The sequence below is a fragment of the Papaver somniferum genome, chromosome 8 (genome assembly GCF_003573695.1).
Source record: "Papaver somniferum cultivar HN1 chromosome 8, ASM357369v1, whole genome shotgun sequence".
In the NCBI taxonomy this organism is placed as follows: Eukaryota; Viridiplantae; Streptophyta; class Magnoliopsida; order Ranunculales; family Papaveraceae; genus Papaver; species Papaver somniferum.
This window is the reverse complement of record NC_039365.1, coordinates 3094928-3111313: the sequence shown is the minus strand read 5'-3', so window position 1 is coordinate 3111313 and position 16386 is coordinate 3094928. Positions and strand designations below refer to the sequence as shown.

The window sequence follows — 16386 nt, the reverse complement described above, 5'->3', positions numbered from 1 at the left end:
GAGTTAGCAGCGCTGAACTATCTTCGGGAGTTACAAATATGTAATCTCGAGAATGTGAGAGGAGGAACAGAAGAAGCACAGAGAGCAAAGCTTAAAGACAATCAGGACCTTCGAGAGTTGAAGCTATTCTGGAAGCGCTATTATGGTGATGAAGAAATTAGATATTTGAATGACTGTTTTAACCAGAATTTGTGCCCTGATGATGACATAGAGCTCAAATTTAGAGATCTGAATGATAGGATGGTGTTAGAAGGTATCCAACCTCACCCCAGCTTGGAGAAACTGTATATCTTTGGATTTTATAGTCCAAAGTTTCCCAAGTGGGTGACAGGTAGCTCTTTGTCTAAATGCCTTCCGAATTTGGTGACCGTGGAGTTAAAGCACTGCTACAGTTGTGAGAAGCTTCCGGCACTGGGTATGTTACCACGTCTTAAGAATCTTATCATTTCAGAATTTGATTCTTTGAAGCGCTTAGGTGATGAGTTTTATTACGAGCAAGAGGAAAGCAGCAGTGTAAGCAAAGACGGCGCCTATGAAGCAGCAGCAACAACAACAGCATCAATATTCCCTTCGTTAGCGTTTTTGAGCATCAGTGGAATGGACAATTTAGAAGAATGGAGGATGTAGAAGAATGGAGGATGCAGTGTAATAAAAAATCCTCCAACACATTCCTGCTCCGTCACCTGATTATGTTGATACCTTCCCTTTCCTGGAGGATGTAGAGATCCGTTGTTGCCCTATTTTAAAGTCTTTACCGGATATTTAAAGTGGCCCCAGAATTCTTGTTAGAGGATGCCCCAAAATTGACGATAGTTGTTGTACCTTGGTAATCAATGGCTGAGCCAGCCCATGGTAATGGTAGGCAGTTGTTTTCCCCATAGCGTACGCCAAGCTCACCTGGAAGATATGGAGTGACTTTGGCTACCAACTGTAGTCAGGTGACACAGTTATGGAGTGACTTTGTTTTCTTTGTTCACTGTTGGTGGTATAATAGCGTACGTGAAGCTCGCCTGGAAGATATGGAGTGACTTTGTTTTCTTTTTGTTTTGGAGTACTTTTTCTTTTATGTTTCTTTTAATTTAAGTTTTAACGGAAGTGTATTTATATTCTATAACATTATTATACAACCAACAGTGAACTTCTCTATTAGGGTTTTTGGTGCATGTGTTGGAGGATTTTTTATTTTTTTTTTTAATTTCTTTTCTGATGAAAATGTATTATCTTCGGAAAATGGGTCATTTGACCAAATATTTTTATAACATGGTTCAAATGGACGAGTAAAAATTAGTATGAGTGAAATGGACACTAAAAAAATAGCAAGGATGAAACTGGATTCATTCAGACTTAAACTTAAAAAAATAGTAAGGATGAAACTGGATGCATCTTGATGTAAATTAAAAATAAGAAAAAGTATTTGAAAATAGGTAAGATGAAACTGTTTATATCCTGGTTATTTTTACATTTTTGTCCATTTAAACAGTATCAAAATCTAAATGTCTTTTTCACCCAGAAATTGTTAATTTTGGTCTTTTTAACCAATTTTGTGTATTATCTTTAGATATTAATTGCTTTCGCACGATTTCGTAGTTATTCGTTTGATTTTTAACATGGAAGCTCGTATTGTGCGAATCTCTGTTAATTTGTTTGGTCGGAATATATCGTTCTTACAACTTCACAGCTAGCTAACAAGTTAAAGATATATAGTGGGACTTAAAAGTTAAAACCACACAAACTTTGTTAAAGAGACGAAAATCAACAATTCCTGGGTGAAAAGGACAGTTAGATTTTGATACTGTTTAAATGCACAAAAATGTAAAAAATAGCCAGGATGTAAACAGTTTCATCCTATCCATTTTCAAATATTTTTTCTTATTTCTAATTTACATCAGGATACATCCAGTTTCATCCTTACTATTTTTTAAGTTTAAGTCAGGATGAATCCAGTTTCATCTTTGCTATTTTTTTTGTGTCCATTTCACCCAAATTATTTTTTACCCGTCCATTTGAACCGTGATTTAAAAATATTTGGACAAATGACCCATTTTCCGGAAACACAAAATTGGTTAAACTGACCAAAATCAACAATTCCTAGGTGAAATTGACAGTTAGATTTTGATACTGTTTAAATGGCCAAAAATGTAAAAATAGGCAGGATGTAACCAATTTCATCGTGCCTAATTTCAAATATTTTTTCTTATTTTTAATTTACACATAATGTATCCAATTTCATCCTTGCTATTTTTTAAAAATATTTGGACAAATGACCCATTTTCCGTCTAGATAAACCATTGTATACTACTATTCGACTTACACAAACTATTATGAAGTCAGTGTTGTAATCTTAACATCCTGCTGGACAAACCTTATCACTAAAGAAAGGCGATACAATTTCGTACAAGTACAGACCACCACCACCAGGTCTACCAACGCCCCATCTCAAGTGGATCCAATTAATCTTATTCAAAATAATAAACACCACATAAAATCATTCAAACGATGATGATATTTGAGTTACATTCATCTTACGTAATCATGACAACGATTTGATGATGCCAAAATTTCCTTGAACTAATTATAAAAATTCGCATATTCTTCTTCTTCATTACTCATTTAGCTCATGATTACTCCCTCTGCTCTCTAGATCTGCTTTTTACCTGCCCATTCTGGCACTTTTGGAAGTTAGTGTAAAAATAGCTTGAGTACCCATACTCAGGTTACTATTCTTGTTTGTCAATCTTGCATCCACTTCTCTTACACAGAAATGGAGAACAATCGAACTTTTAGCATGATTTACTTGGATCTGAAGACCTCGATAATCAATGAGCTAAACCAAGCTAAAGAGCTTCTCATCAAACAATTTCAAATTAATCTTGATGCTAATTACTCTACTAAAAGCAACTTGTTATTACCTGTAATCTTATATTCTCTAGATAACTGTCTTTCATTGATGAGTGGGATTAACTTCGAAGCTAGCAGTCAGTCTCAGGCGACCGGGATGATTGAATCATCAGGACCCGTTGGTGGAAATCATCTCCGGGCGACTGTCCCTCTGTTCCGGTTAAAAAGCCATCCAAAGAGAGATACATAGATATGCATGAACCTTATATGTTTGCAATTTTTTTGTTTTGGTGCGCCAAGCCTTTGCAATAGTGCAACATAAAGGAGATGCACGAAAACACCAGTAGTGATGGGAGCTCAAAAACATTAATTTTAATATCGGGTGAACCGAGAAAAGCTAAATTGATAAGGACGGATGAACTACAATTGTTCATATTAGCCAATAAGGCTGAGAAAGGTTCTTATATGTTTACATATTCCGGATAGGTTATATTGGTATTCAAAATAGTCTATGAAATTTGATAACGAAGTGTACTTGTATTCTGTGATTTTAGGAAACCACAACCGAAATGGACAGGTCATGTACGTATATGCAAGCAGAAGGGGCTCCAAGTATCTCTAGATGATGGATATAATTGGAAAAAATATGGACAGAAAGACATTCTTCGCGCAAAACATCCAAGGTGAGCATAAACATTGTGTGTAATTTTATCTCATTAGTCCATTTTAATCTTAATCGGTACATCAAATACGATCGGTACAAGAAAAATCTCATCAGCCCTACAAGTTTTCGTCAATACCAGTTTTGTGTTGCGTACTTTTTCAGATCCTATTACAGATGTTCGCGTAGCAGTGCTGAAGGGTGTAAAGCTATGAAACATGTTCAACAATCTGACGAAGAACGATCGATGTTTATTGTTACATACCAAGGGAAACATACTTGTTTGCGAGATGCACATTTAGTAGCAGTGTAACAAGATGAAGAAAAACCGAAAGAACCACAAGAAACAATTATCAATACTGAAACGCCGGATTTGGTTAGGAACCAAGAAGTTCCCGGATCACCTCCATTCTCATTTCCTCCTATTGTTCCAGGTATCGAGGGAGTAAGTGGCAACAACAATTTTTCTTCAATGACACTGGATATTCAATCCACAAGTAGTTCTTTTTCAGGTCCTGCTGCTTCAGAATCCAGTTCATTTTCTATTTACAATATATTAAACAACTCTGAAGGTCGACACAACTTACCAACTTCAGAATACGATGATCTTTGTGAACTTACTTCAGCAACTTCGGCATTGGATCCTACAGAAGTTTATTTAGATTTAGACTCGTACGTTTAATGTCTTATAGTTCCAATTATGCATTTTATATGTACTTCTCATCATTAGATTTATCTGACTCAGAAGCTGTTATAGTGACTTGTGAATGGTAAACTTCCATGGGCTATTGTGGCTAGGTGGTGTAGGATCAATTTTCCGGTGGATAAGTTAGCCAACAGAGGTAATGTGCTTAGTAGAGGGGACGTCATCATTTATATGATGTCAGACACTTAAACCTAATTTCCCTTCAGTTTTGTTGGTTCTTTTCTTTCCTTTTTAACTTTTTTGTAATTTTGTGTCTCGATTTACCCCAGTTCGTTGGGGTAGTCTTAACAGAAAAATATAGTTAAATTAATTAGCTTTATAGCCTTAAAAAATATAGAGTACTTGGGATAGTCTTGATTAATTAGGATATTTAACAATCTAGAGTAATTAAGCACTATGGATAGTCATGGCTATGCCACAAATCCCAGATTTAGCTTAGCCAAGGTTACGAAAATACCCAATTGCTGTGGGTGTTGGCTACATATATTGGCGAATACTCGGTATCCGACCAATTATGGTTGAGCGGAGACTAAACATCCGGCTAATATATTTTAGTTCTACAAGCCGTAAAAAGGCTAATCAAGTGTAAGAGTTGGCCAAAAATTTTATTGCCATGGAGACTAAGTTTACTTCACCAAACACTTTGTATAATACGCTAGATAGAAAGTAAAAAAATTGTCCATTTAGTGGTTGCAATTCTCTACATTTTACAGACGTATCCAAAACTCCGATACCCATAATGTTTGCTCCTAATGCCTACAGTGAAATTAAGCACCAAAATTCTAGATCTACGTTAAAAGCTATTTCTTTTAATAAAGTATCTATACAGGTATTAGAAAAGGAAAAAACAAACACCACTAAAACCACATAAGATTTGTCAATGGTGATTCCTACGACACCTTTCTAAACAAATTTAGGTACAGATTAAGGTGTCAATAATCCATGTCGATATCGAAATCAGAATTCAAAAATAAAAAGGTCCAGGTTATGACGTCAACAGCCCAAATTGACACCAAAATCTGGTGCACCACTACCACCTTTGAATCCACCGTTGCCTCCACCACCACCTCAAGCCAAGTTGATATAAAAATTTGGTGTAAACAACCGAACCTGATATTAAAATTGAATACTCATAAATAAATTTGGTCAAATTCATGATGTCAATAGCCAAAGCTAATCAAAAATCAGGTGTCAACAACCAATCATAATATCGTTCAACATGGCAAGTCAACATCATGTAGATCTAATATTAGTGTTCTCGTGTCCCTACAATCTAACAATCATTTTGAAATACACGAACGACTGAATTTGATTTGAGTCGAACACGCATCATTCGACAAGGAGGTATACCGTGCTATCGTTGCACCACAAATTTAGCATACCACAATTCATATACATGAATTCCTAGTAACATGTTGTCGAAAATGAAAATTAAATGTATTGTCGCATTAACAAATTCCATTCTTAATAATATCAAAATAATTCGTGTAAATGACCGACAAAGATATTTTAATTATTATCACAATGTATGGAATGTGGAAACTCTAAATTCCCTGAACAATCTGACAACTGAGGATTGTGCAAGGAATATACAAAGATATGATTAGCATCAGTAATTTGTATCCAAATATAAGGACTTACAAGTCCGTCAATACATATAACGGGTCAATAGAAGAATTAGTTGTTAATGATTTGATTAATTAAAAATGAATAATATCTAATAGAAATGAATCCAACAACAATTTGGTTATGAAATTAGTACTATTGGATAAAAGTTATATAAAATGGACTACTTGGACATGTCATTTGGATAATGTATGAAAAAGAAACTATTCAATTTTTGTGAAGGGCAAAATAGTTATTTTTAATATAATGTTATTAAGGCAATCTATACTTCTACTCAGGGCACCTCTTATCTCAAATTACATTTTAATTTTTTTTGGTTGAACATTTCAATGGTCGCCTTAGTAATTCCATTTTGATTTTATACCAAAATCAGACGAAGAGAATTACACGTTCTCTTCTTCTTCTTCTTCGAATAAATCATGAGATGAGAATGAGAAATTGTGTTGGGACCTTAGTCCCATATTATTTATATGGGGATCAATTGGGAAGTTTATAAGTCAATGAGATCCCTCAATTTGTAGATCCGTTTTTCCTAAAAGAGATTACAAAAACCTCGATAAGTTAAAAGTAAGATCAGGATACACGAACTATTAAGGTAAAGATAGTCGGACCTGGATTCACGAATCCCCAAAGGGAAGTCTTTTAGTCGTTGACCTAATTATGATTCTCAGAGGAAACCTAGGTCCATGACGACTCTAGGATCAACTAGGACACAAAGTGTTAGGGATTGAATTTCTCAGTTGAAAGAGCATCTTTATTTCTCAGCATCTTTATTACTAATCATTTTAGCTCTATTATTTGTACAAGTAATCCAGTTTTGCTTGATGAAGCTTTTGAAATTGTTCATGTTGTCATTAATGATGTTGATAATGTTATTTTACTTGTCGTCCTTTCTGCTGATGAAATTGCTAGTGTTGCTAAATATATGTCATCTTGGAGCTCACCGGTATTGATGGTTTCCAAGCTGGGTTTTATCAATCTCAATAGGAATTATGGGTAAGGATGTCATTGATATGGTCCAACATTTTTTTATCATTGGTTCCATGCCTAAAGATATTAACAAGACTTATATTGGTCTTATTCCTAAGGTGAAAAACCCAGAGAAACCATCTGAGTTTGGACAAATAGGAATTTGCGATGTCTCTTATCAAATAATTTCTAAAATCCTAGCTAATAGGATCAAACCCTATACGAAGAAACTCATTTCACCCTATCAAGTTGCATTTGTTCTAGGTAGAATCATACATGATAATATTATTATAGCTCATGAGATTGTTCATACAATGAAGCAAAAAGAATGTATTGGAGGTACTATGGCCTTAAAGTTAGATCACAATTATTCTTCCAAAGTAAAAAACCTAACAAAATTTTCAGTATAAACAGTATTCTATTATTGCTTGATAGCTGTAAAAAGAATGTCTCGACTGTACCTAAGAGGTCTACTAGTTTTCAGGTGCAACTTCAATACTGGGATCCCCTAGATGAAGATTACATAATTAATATTAATATGTATGTTTCTTTTCTCAAACCTAATCTAACAGAAGGCATAAGAATAATAGCTAGGAATTTTGCAGGTCAATGCATAGAGCTAAAGGTAGGTTCTTCAACGGAAGAATGATTCATGATCAAATAGTGGAACATTTGGAATGGCTTGCAATGCATGGAGCAGTTAAGTGGGCAATATAAAAAAACTTTTCTAAAGTTATTTTTGAGTCAGACATTGAAGTTTTAGTTAAGTCAATAATGGGAGAAACTTCCTATATTCACTGGTTAAATCAAAGTACTGTTATAGACATCAGGTTTTTACTTCAAAACCAAGAATATTTTGTTTGTCGGTCAACAAAAAGAACCAAGAATGGAGTATCGGAAGCTAAGAAATGTAAATTAATTTTGAGTATGTGGATAATTTCCCACCTGATATTAATTCATGGATACAGGTGGGATATTACGAGATGTAATTTGAATGCTTAATTAATGAAATCACTCTTTGCAAATGTCACTGTGGTACGGTGGTAAAGTCGTTAGGTGATGATACTAGCGACCTGAGTTCGAAGCTCGTCAGCATCGGGGTCGGGGATTTTTCTCTTTCTTTTTCTAGCTACCTGGGCTTATAGGTAGTAAACCTCTGTGAGGTTTAAACTTTAATATAATCTTGGAGCTTTAAACCCAATTTTTCAAAAAATAAAATAAAATCATTATTTGAATAAAAAAATCTCCCTATAACTACATAAGAACAAACTACGAGAGAATCTTTTCTATATAGACAGTTTTAATTCTTCAGTACAAAATGAAGACAAGTTATAAAATCCTGCTATCTCCGTTTCTAGAAAGAAAAAAAATACTTTCGCTTTTTCATTTTAGCCTAAAAATAGGCCAAATGAAAAAAATGATAATAACTATTTTCGAGAAGCGAAGCGAGTATACGATCCTCCATAGAATCTTCATTGTAGTAGTACACACTTGGAGGACACTGCTATAAAGAATTACACATACACATTCATATAACTAACTTTCAATGCCAGACGATAAGTCAAATCTCGCACATCGAACTTCCAAGATAGTGACAGCAAGGAATAAGAATGTTCCATGAAGTTCACACAATGTCTGCCCAAGACATGCCCATAGATTACATGGGGAAAAAGTTTTAACGTACAAGGTCTACTAAAACTCTACCAATAAACATAGGAAGTAAAAAGAAGCATAACAAAACATGCCTCTTCCAGTTTATTTACGCTTTCCATTGTTTCCCCTTATTTCTCTGGTGCACTAAATATTTACCAGAGTTGAGTGAAACAAGACTGGGTACATACTTAACTGCATCCGTACATGTATCGATTTGACAAACTGCAAGTTTCCTATGTCTTCCGTTCTTTGGGTCATATAAGATTAACTTGTCATCACACTGCAATAAAATCTCATTGTTCAGAAAGCTCCATTTGAGACTTAAATAGAATGCTCTGGCAATAGTCTCTCCGTTAATCGTGAAGCTTTTATTTAGTCCATGATTCCCTCACTCCATACTCTTGCATAATCCACACATCGACCCGAACACCAAAAACATGAAAAAGCAAACAAATGAACCCTCCCAGCTCCCCCACCGTTTTCTGATACTTTACATCTTCCAAAGGTTCTTCTGGATATGTCAAACGCTCTTTAGGCAGTGGCAATTCTACAAACCTCTCGTTAGAAATATCAAAAGAGACTAGAACTTTCACTCGTTTCACATTGGAAACGACAAACCAATGAAGAGCACCATTAACAAACACCCCAGGTTGATGTTTTACAAATTTGTAAGATACATGTTCAATCTTTCTCCATGAATCTAATCCCAACGTATAGACCTCAACCTCAAAATTCTCCGTACCGCGACTGTCTACGCCCACAACTCTAACCAACTTGTAATCAGAAATCTTGTAATCATACCCAAACCAAAATAAACTCCTCAACTTTATATTCCCCTTCCCGGTTAGTTTCGTTGGAACGCGTATTTCCTTAAATTCGGTAGTCGATGGATTCAAAACAACAATCTGTTCATCTTTGTTACAATCGACATCAGTTCTAACATAACATATGCATAATAATCCATCATAAGAACCACATAAAGAATCAATTCTCCATCCCGAATATATAAATGAGTGATCGTTAAATTCAGGACTAACCTTCCCATATCGACATTCAGTAGATGGAAACAATAGTGATAATTTTAATGAAATGAATTGGGTTGTCCTCATATTCATCGGATAATCAGGATAAATAAGAATAATGTTGTTTTCCTGGATATTATGATTCATGTGTTTATTAACAAAATTAAGGCTGCTAATTAGGGAATACAATGACTTACAGACGGATTTAAATCTTAGGAGAGATTTCACCGGCGACCTTAATAAGATCTCTTCGGCGATGTCCTTCGGAAGATTTGAACTTGATATTGACATTGTTTTTCGATCTCGTTGATTTTGGAAGAGAAGACTTTTAGAGTTCAAAGAAATTGGGATAAGAAGAGTTAAAGTGAGTGCTTAAGTTCTCGGTCATAGTCTATTTACAGGAATAGAAAGTTAACGTCGATGAAGCTCCGAATGAATAAAAAAAGACTCCATTCCAGTGTCTAGTGACTCAACTAAAACATAATAATAAAAGAAAAACAGTGACGGAGTATGCGAATTCGTGTCAGACAAAAGTGACTTTTGTACTTGATGTTTTTTTGTGTGCTTTCTCAGCAGTTTTGGAATGAATTTTGGTGTCTCGAAAAACTAATGTGAAAAATTAGAGAAATGAAGGTGAAAAGCATGGCATGATGCCACTATAGTCTATCATGCAAGTAGCTAGGCCAACATTTTTATTCTTGAGCCGCGCTCATGTGAGAAACTATAAAAATAAAGATTGTGGGTATACTTTATATAGAATATTATTGGGCTTTAAAAATGATGGGAATTTGGGGGTTTATGGGGTCATGAAGTAATAATTTATATGACCACTTAAACTATTTTATAGGATACCCAATTTTCCCTCTATTTAATTAGTGTTAATTATGATTAATTAAACTAATTGTGATTAATGAATGATTAACTAGATTAATAATCCGACTAAAGTTTTAAAAAATAATTTTTTTTCCTTTTGACTTAGAAGAAGGAAAAGGATGATCTTGATGAATTTGTTTTTTTGAAAAACTATGGAAGAAACTGATGAAAAACATCATGAAAATAATCAGAAAACCCTCGTAAACCTCCCTCAATCATATTTTTGTTGATTCAAATCCTTGAAAATCAGGATCAAAATATGGGGTTTTCAACAATCACGACTTGGACATAGTACTTGACCTAGCCATGAATAGTGTTTATGGTGAGGAACAAAAGAATTTCAAACCGTAAACAACAGTTTACGTCTGGGAAATGAAGAAATACTGGCTGTAAGCTCTTCCAGGATTACCTGTGTCTGCATTACGGTTAGATTCAAATGACGAACAGGTTTTCCTAGCATTTTTCTCAGCCGAAGCTCATGTTACGTACGACTTGGAATATCTGGCCGTTATCAATCGGTGATTTTTTCTTAATATCAGAACCAGTTACGACTATTTTTTTCTAGTCGTAACTAATAATTTCGGTCGGGAAATCCGGACGATTGTACAACCACGGCTGGGAAAACCTAGCCGAAGCAGAACTCTGCTTTTTTACCGTGTGATTATTAGAATTACTTACGACGTCTCCTAACCGTGAATAACTAATTACGGCTGGAAATAAAATCTTCCCAACCGTATGCCCATTCGACGACTTGGAATTTTATTTTTCTATCTGTAATATAAGATTTGCGGTTAGGAAAAAAAGAACTCCAACCGTAAACAGCTTCAGAAACTGATTTTTTTTAACCCGAATCTAATCGAATCATTTTTCTTAGTCATGTACAAGAAAACATAGATAATGGATTTCCTTTATTTTCTTCCTTCTATGATCGTCATTTTCATCATGATGAAATTATTGTCATCATCTTCATCGTGATTTATGAATGAGAAGAGAAAGAGGAGAAGTTATAGTTTTGGTTTTTTTGATGATCATCATCATCATGGTGATATCATGATCTTCATCTTCATCATGATTTGTAAACAAGAAGAATGAGAAAATAAGAGTTTTAGTTTTTTTTTTATGATCATCATGATGAAATTGTAATCTTCATCTTCATCACATTTGATGAACTAGGGCTTAACCCATGCCGTAATGACACAGGCAAATTTTTTATTTAGTTATGCATTTTGTGACATTTGAATATTATATTTAATATATATTAATATCAAGTTTACCCTTCTTATCATTACAAAAGTAAACGAAAATTCGATAGAAATTTTTATTCTTCACAAATCATTTCTAGCTTTACGCCTTGACATCCTCCCATACTAAGCCTTTCCCTTTCTCGAGTTGTGCCCTCTAGAAGCAATGAAATTATATCGAGAATAATTTTTACCTATTTTGTCCCCCAAAAAAACATTATTTAATACTCCCTCCGTCCCACATTAGTTGAGCCATTTGTAGTTTGCACAATTATTAAGGCAAGGAAAGAAGGGGAGTATATTTAAGTATTTTTTACAAGTATGCCCTTATGCATAATAACTTGTAAAACTCCGCAATGATTTATCTCTTAAACTATATCACGGTTTTTCGTAAACTCTATACCATTGAAAAGCATTTTAAAACACCTACGTAACGAATATAAACATGGCTATCAAATTATACATATTTCTTATAGAAACAATAATTAATTAAAAGGATAATTTTAGAAATATCGCTTAATTAGTGAAATAGCTCATCTATTTGTGGGACAAAATCTAAAACCAATTGGCTCAACTAATGTGGGACGGAGGGATTATGTTTTTTAGTTTACAAAGATATTTTATTGATCCTTTGAAATTGTATTACCTTTCTGCATCTTCCTTATTTTAGTGAACGGTGATAGGATCTTCATAGACCAAAGGAACCTACTATGGTCCCGACCACATAGCAACAATGATGTCCCTACTTGAAAACCTTGCGATAAGAGGTGCGCGGTTTTAATCTAAAAGGTCTCGGTGCTATATATGGAGATACCCAAGCTTATTAAGCTCTACATGTACTCCTCTTTCTTCCATGTGGGACTATCTCCAACTATACTATGTGGTTTATCGCGCAACATACTCCAAAAATCTCCACCTTGGCGAGATTAAACCAGCCCAATCATACTACACCATATGATTACCGTTTGTATATGTTACCCATCGATCATGATTATTGTCACTATGCGTCGTAGAATCCTACTCCACCTTTAGTTAATGAGAACGCAAGAACTAACCCCACATTGAGCATTTCCTTGCCCACCTAGAACCCTGCTCCACTTAAGAGTTAATGTATGAGACACTAATTCCACCTTGAGTGCCAGTTCAACCTTGAGCATTGCCTTGCTGATCTAGAACCCTGCTCTACCTGAGTTAATGGGTGAGACACTAACTCCACCTTGAGCGCCAGTTCAACTTTGGGCCTTGCCTGCTCCACCTTGAGTCTGATTCTACTTGCGCCCGAAACCGGGTGACATCCACAACCACTTATTTGTTCATACAGTAGCCCAAACTATGGGATCTGATACCAATTGTTAGGATCTTCATGGACCATTAGACACTACTCAGGGACCGACCACATAACCCTGAACCCCACTTGACCACCTTGTTATAAGAGATGTGGGGTTTTTAACTAAAAATCATTGGTGCTATGTATGGAGATGCCCAAGATTATTAAGCTCCGCATGTATTTCTCTTTATTGCATGAGGAACTACCCCTAGCTATACGTATGTGGTTTATCGCGCCACATACTCCAACAACCGAGCGGAACCAAAACACAATTGTAACAAAATTACAACACCTAAACTTATTTGTCTAAAGAATAATTGTGTAGATATTAACAGTGTTTGATTTCTTGTAGTTGTTTTCCCCTTTAAAAATAATCTGGAAAGAACTCAGAATTTACTTGACAATACATATCGTATTGTATGTTCTTATTATTTCAATAACATAATGAAAAGCTAATTCACTCAGTTAAGTTATTATATTTTTAAATGCTGACAACCATTTTACTCACATACGATGTAGTTCTAGTTTTTCAAAATTCTCATTTATATTATGTACGTAATTCAATTCGGAAGGAAGATTTCACCGAACGGAATATAGGTAATGGTTTGTCCTTTCGTAACATTGTGGTCTTTTCAACATAGTTGGATCCAGATTTGGTAAATATCACTGAATGTATGCGTTCTCAGGCGAGAGTAATCTAGAGATGGGCTACCTTCCAGAAAATTGTTGATTGGTGAACGCATCGGTGTTAGTTGAAAATCTCACACTGTCAGACAACCGTAGTGACTAAGTGGGACAATATTGGCAGAGGATCGGGTCCTTACAAATGGTATTGGAGCCGACCACGGGTTTCCTTTCGAGGGTAAAAGAGTATGATTGATGGATTGTGTCGGGAAAGGGTTCCATGAGTGAGAAAAAATGCCATAGTATAGGATTGAACATATTCCGGAGTCGAGGATGGATCCAACTTAAGTTGTTGGTATTATAGTAATCCAACTCGGCAGGTAGGATTCGTCAAATGGAATATAGGTAATGGTATGTCATTTCCTAACACCGATACCTTTTCAGCATAATTGGCTTCATAGTTGGCGAAAAATTTATATAGTTAAGCATACTTGGTATTGAGTAACCCTAGGATGGGTGACCTCCTGAGAAGTTGGTGCTGGATGACCTCAGCGGTGATCATTGGAAATCCCATACTGTCAAATGACCGCACTGGCTAAGTGAGGACATTATCGGTAGAAGGCCAGGCCATTACATTTTACGACATTACACTTCCAAATGTAAGGTTATTCATTGCATAATAATAATAAAACCATGATTGATTAGTTAGTAAGTCAAATCGTTAAGTACTTAACCTAATGACTATAACCTCTACTAATAATAAATTCTATTATCCATCATCGTTGAATAAAAATAACGTTAAACATTTATCAAGAAATACGTGAGACGATGCGAAATTACTCACTGGGCACCAATACTTGCCACCATCACTATGGTCTACTTATATAATTGTTAGCCAATCTAACTAAGTTTTGTACTGTTTTTTTCTTTCTTTCAAAAAAAGGTACTTTGAAAACAGATTTATATCAATATTTCTTCGTAGTGTTTGGTAAAGATTTTACAAAAATTTTTTATGCAAAACCCTTCCAAAATCTATCAATTTTAAAAGTGGGGAAGGAGCTTTTAAAATCTTCAAAATCAAATACTATAGTTCACCCTAATTTCATATATTCCAATTCATCCCATCTTTTTTTATAACTGATAAAAATTATCCTAGAATCTATACATGATCACCAATTTTTATTCGTTATATTTTATTCTTTAAAGATGATTATTTTTTAGTTTCAAAATACATATTATGTTATACCATATCACCGAAATATACTTTTATTTATCGACAATAGTTATTTCTTTATAATTGATAAAAATAATTCTTGAATTTACATATGATCACCAATTTTTATTCGCTATATTTTTTTCTTTGAAGATAATTATTATTTTTCTTTTCAAACTACATTTTATGTTATACCGTATCACTGAAATATACTTTTATTTATCGACAATAAATATTAGGAAATTAATGATTTTTAAAAGTGGTTAAGAATAATAATACTTCTTAGTAATAATACTAATTAGTAAATTTAATATTACATATATGTACTCTAATAGTAAAAACTTTACTTATTTTACACATAATAAAATAGAATAAATAATTTTCAAAGATATGTCTGTTGTTCTCATCTTCTCACTAACTATAGATGAACCTGATATTTTCCCAGACACAATTTGATCTCTCTTTAAAATAGTTTTAGCTTTAGTTTATAATTTGCAACCATTCAATTGTTTTTTTTATATGAAGATCAGCACAGAAACGTACATCGGTAACCATTCAATTATATCTTTTCACATATCTTGGCACAATAACGTACATCGGGAAAGCACTTTTATAAAACTCGCAGCGATACCAAACTAATCCCAAGTATTAGCTAATAAAAATATATTTATTACCGTCATTAGTAGAATAATTTATTTATTATCATTTTTAATTTGATATTTAATAGAGTATTATCATGGAAAATTAATTAATAGAGTATTTATGACGAAGAATTATCGAACCTTGATGATGATTCTTTATATATCTGGTGTGAAAGTAGGCCAATATTTTCATTTGTAAATAGGTGGGTTGACTGGTTTCCAAATCCATGCATGGGTCTCAGTTGCTATCTTGTAAGGTTCAGCTCATCAGCTGCTATAGCTGTTGAGAACCCATAAAAATTAATTGTCGGAATTGCTTCATGTATATCCTTAAATTCATTGGAGACTTGAGCAAAACTCAGATTGGAGAATAAAATATATATGGTCGTTGGATCCACTTTACTGGAACTATACAGCATGCAACAAGATGCCACTCTCGAGCAAGTGGCTAACAAGTAGTGTTTCCTAACATTTCGAACGTGTTTATATGGGAAATGAGAAATTAGAGTTCTATATAGTAGTAATCAAGTAATATCTATACGAGGTCAGGTGTAGTAACACTGGCATAAGTTTCATATACTGACCAAACTTGTCGATAAAAGTATCATAGACGGAAGCTTCTCAAGAAATAGGACGACTTCAAGTCAAAGCCTACGTTGGTTTAGATTTGGATTGGGGATTTAATGTAAATAGGAAGACAGACATAAACAAAGTTTAGTATCATAGACGGAAGCTTCTCAAGAAATATGTACTCACGTAACTCACCCATGAAAAAATAAAAGGGAGGTGACCAAGAAAATGACAAAAACTGACATATTTCTGAAAATAGTTTTCCTCAATTTTATCGGGTTCAATTTTTATTTATATTTTACTATTAATTTTACTGTTAAATATAAAAAACAAATGACAAAAACAGACATATTTCTGAAAATAGTTTTCCTCAATTTTATCGGGTTTAATTTTTTTTTTACTATTAAATATAAAAATATTAA

General features: G+C 34.1%; 2 protein-coding genes across 2 annotated transcripts; one reads left to right on the top strand and one right to left on the bottom strand.

Moving 5' to 3' along the window:
- Positions 1-2761: 2761 nt before the first annotated feature.
- On the top strand, positions 2762-4181 carry LOC113304931 (probable WRKY transcription factor 30). The gene is made up of 4 exons (XM_026554051.1): positions 2762-3057; positions 3393-3521; positions 3677-3780; positions 3934-4181. Exons 1-4 carry the CDS (start codon positions 2762-2764, stop codon positions 4179-4181), a joined length of 777 nt encoding a protein of 258 aa, XP_026409836.1.
- A 4019-nt stretch (positions 4182-8200) lies between these two features.
- On the bottom strand, positions 8201-9852 carry LOC113301535 (F-box/kelch-repeat protein At3g06240-like). Its single transcript, XM_026550313.1, has one exon. The coding sequence runs from the start codon at positions 9764-9766 to the stop codon at positions 8822-8824; it is 945 nt and encodes a 314-aa protein (XP_026406098.1). The 5' UTR covers positions 9767-9852; the 3' UTR covers positions 8201-8821.
- Between the last annotated feature and the right edge of the window lie 6534 nt (positions 9853-16386).

Bases quoted from the DNA above. Each gene is read 5' to 3' on its own strand.
- LOC113304931 (XM_026554051.1), top strand. From the start codon at position 2,762: ATGGAGAACAATCGAACTTTTAGCATGATTTACTTGGATCTGAAGACC. The intron at 3,058-3,392 runs GTTAAAAAGCCA...CTGTGATTTTAG, and splicing joins GCGACTGTCCCTCTGTTCCG to GAAACCACAACCGAAATGGA. The intron at 3,522-3,676 runs GTGAGCATAAAC...ATCCTATTACAG, and splicing joins CTTCGCGCAAAACATCCAAG to ATGTTCGCGTAGCAGTGCTG.
- LOC113301535 (XM_026550313.1), bottom strand. From the start codon at position 9,766: ATGTCAATATCAAGTTCAAATCTTCCGAAGGACATCGCCGAAGAGATC.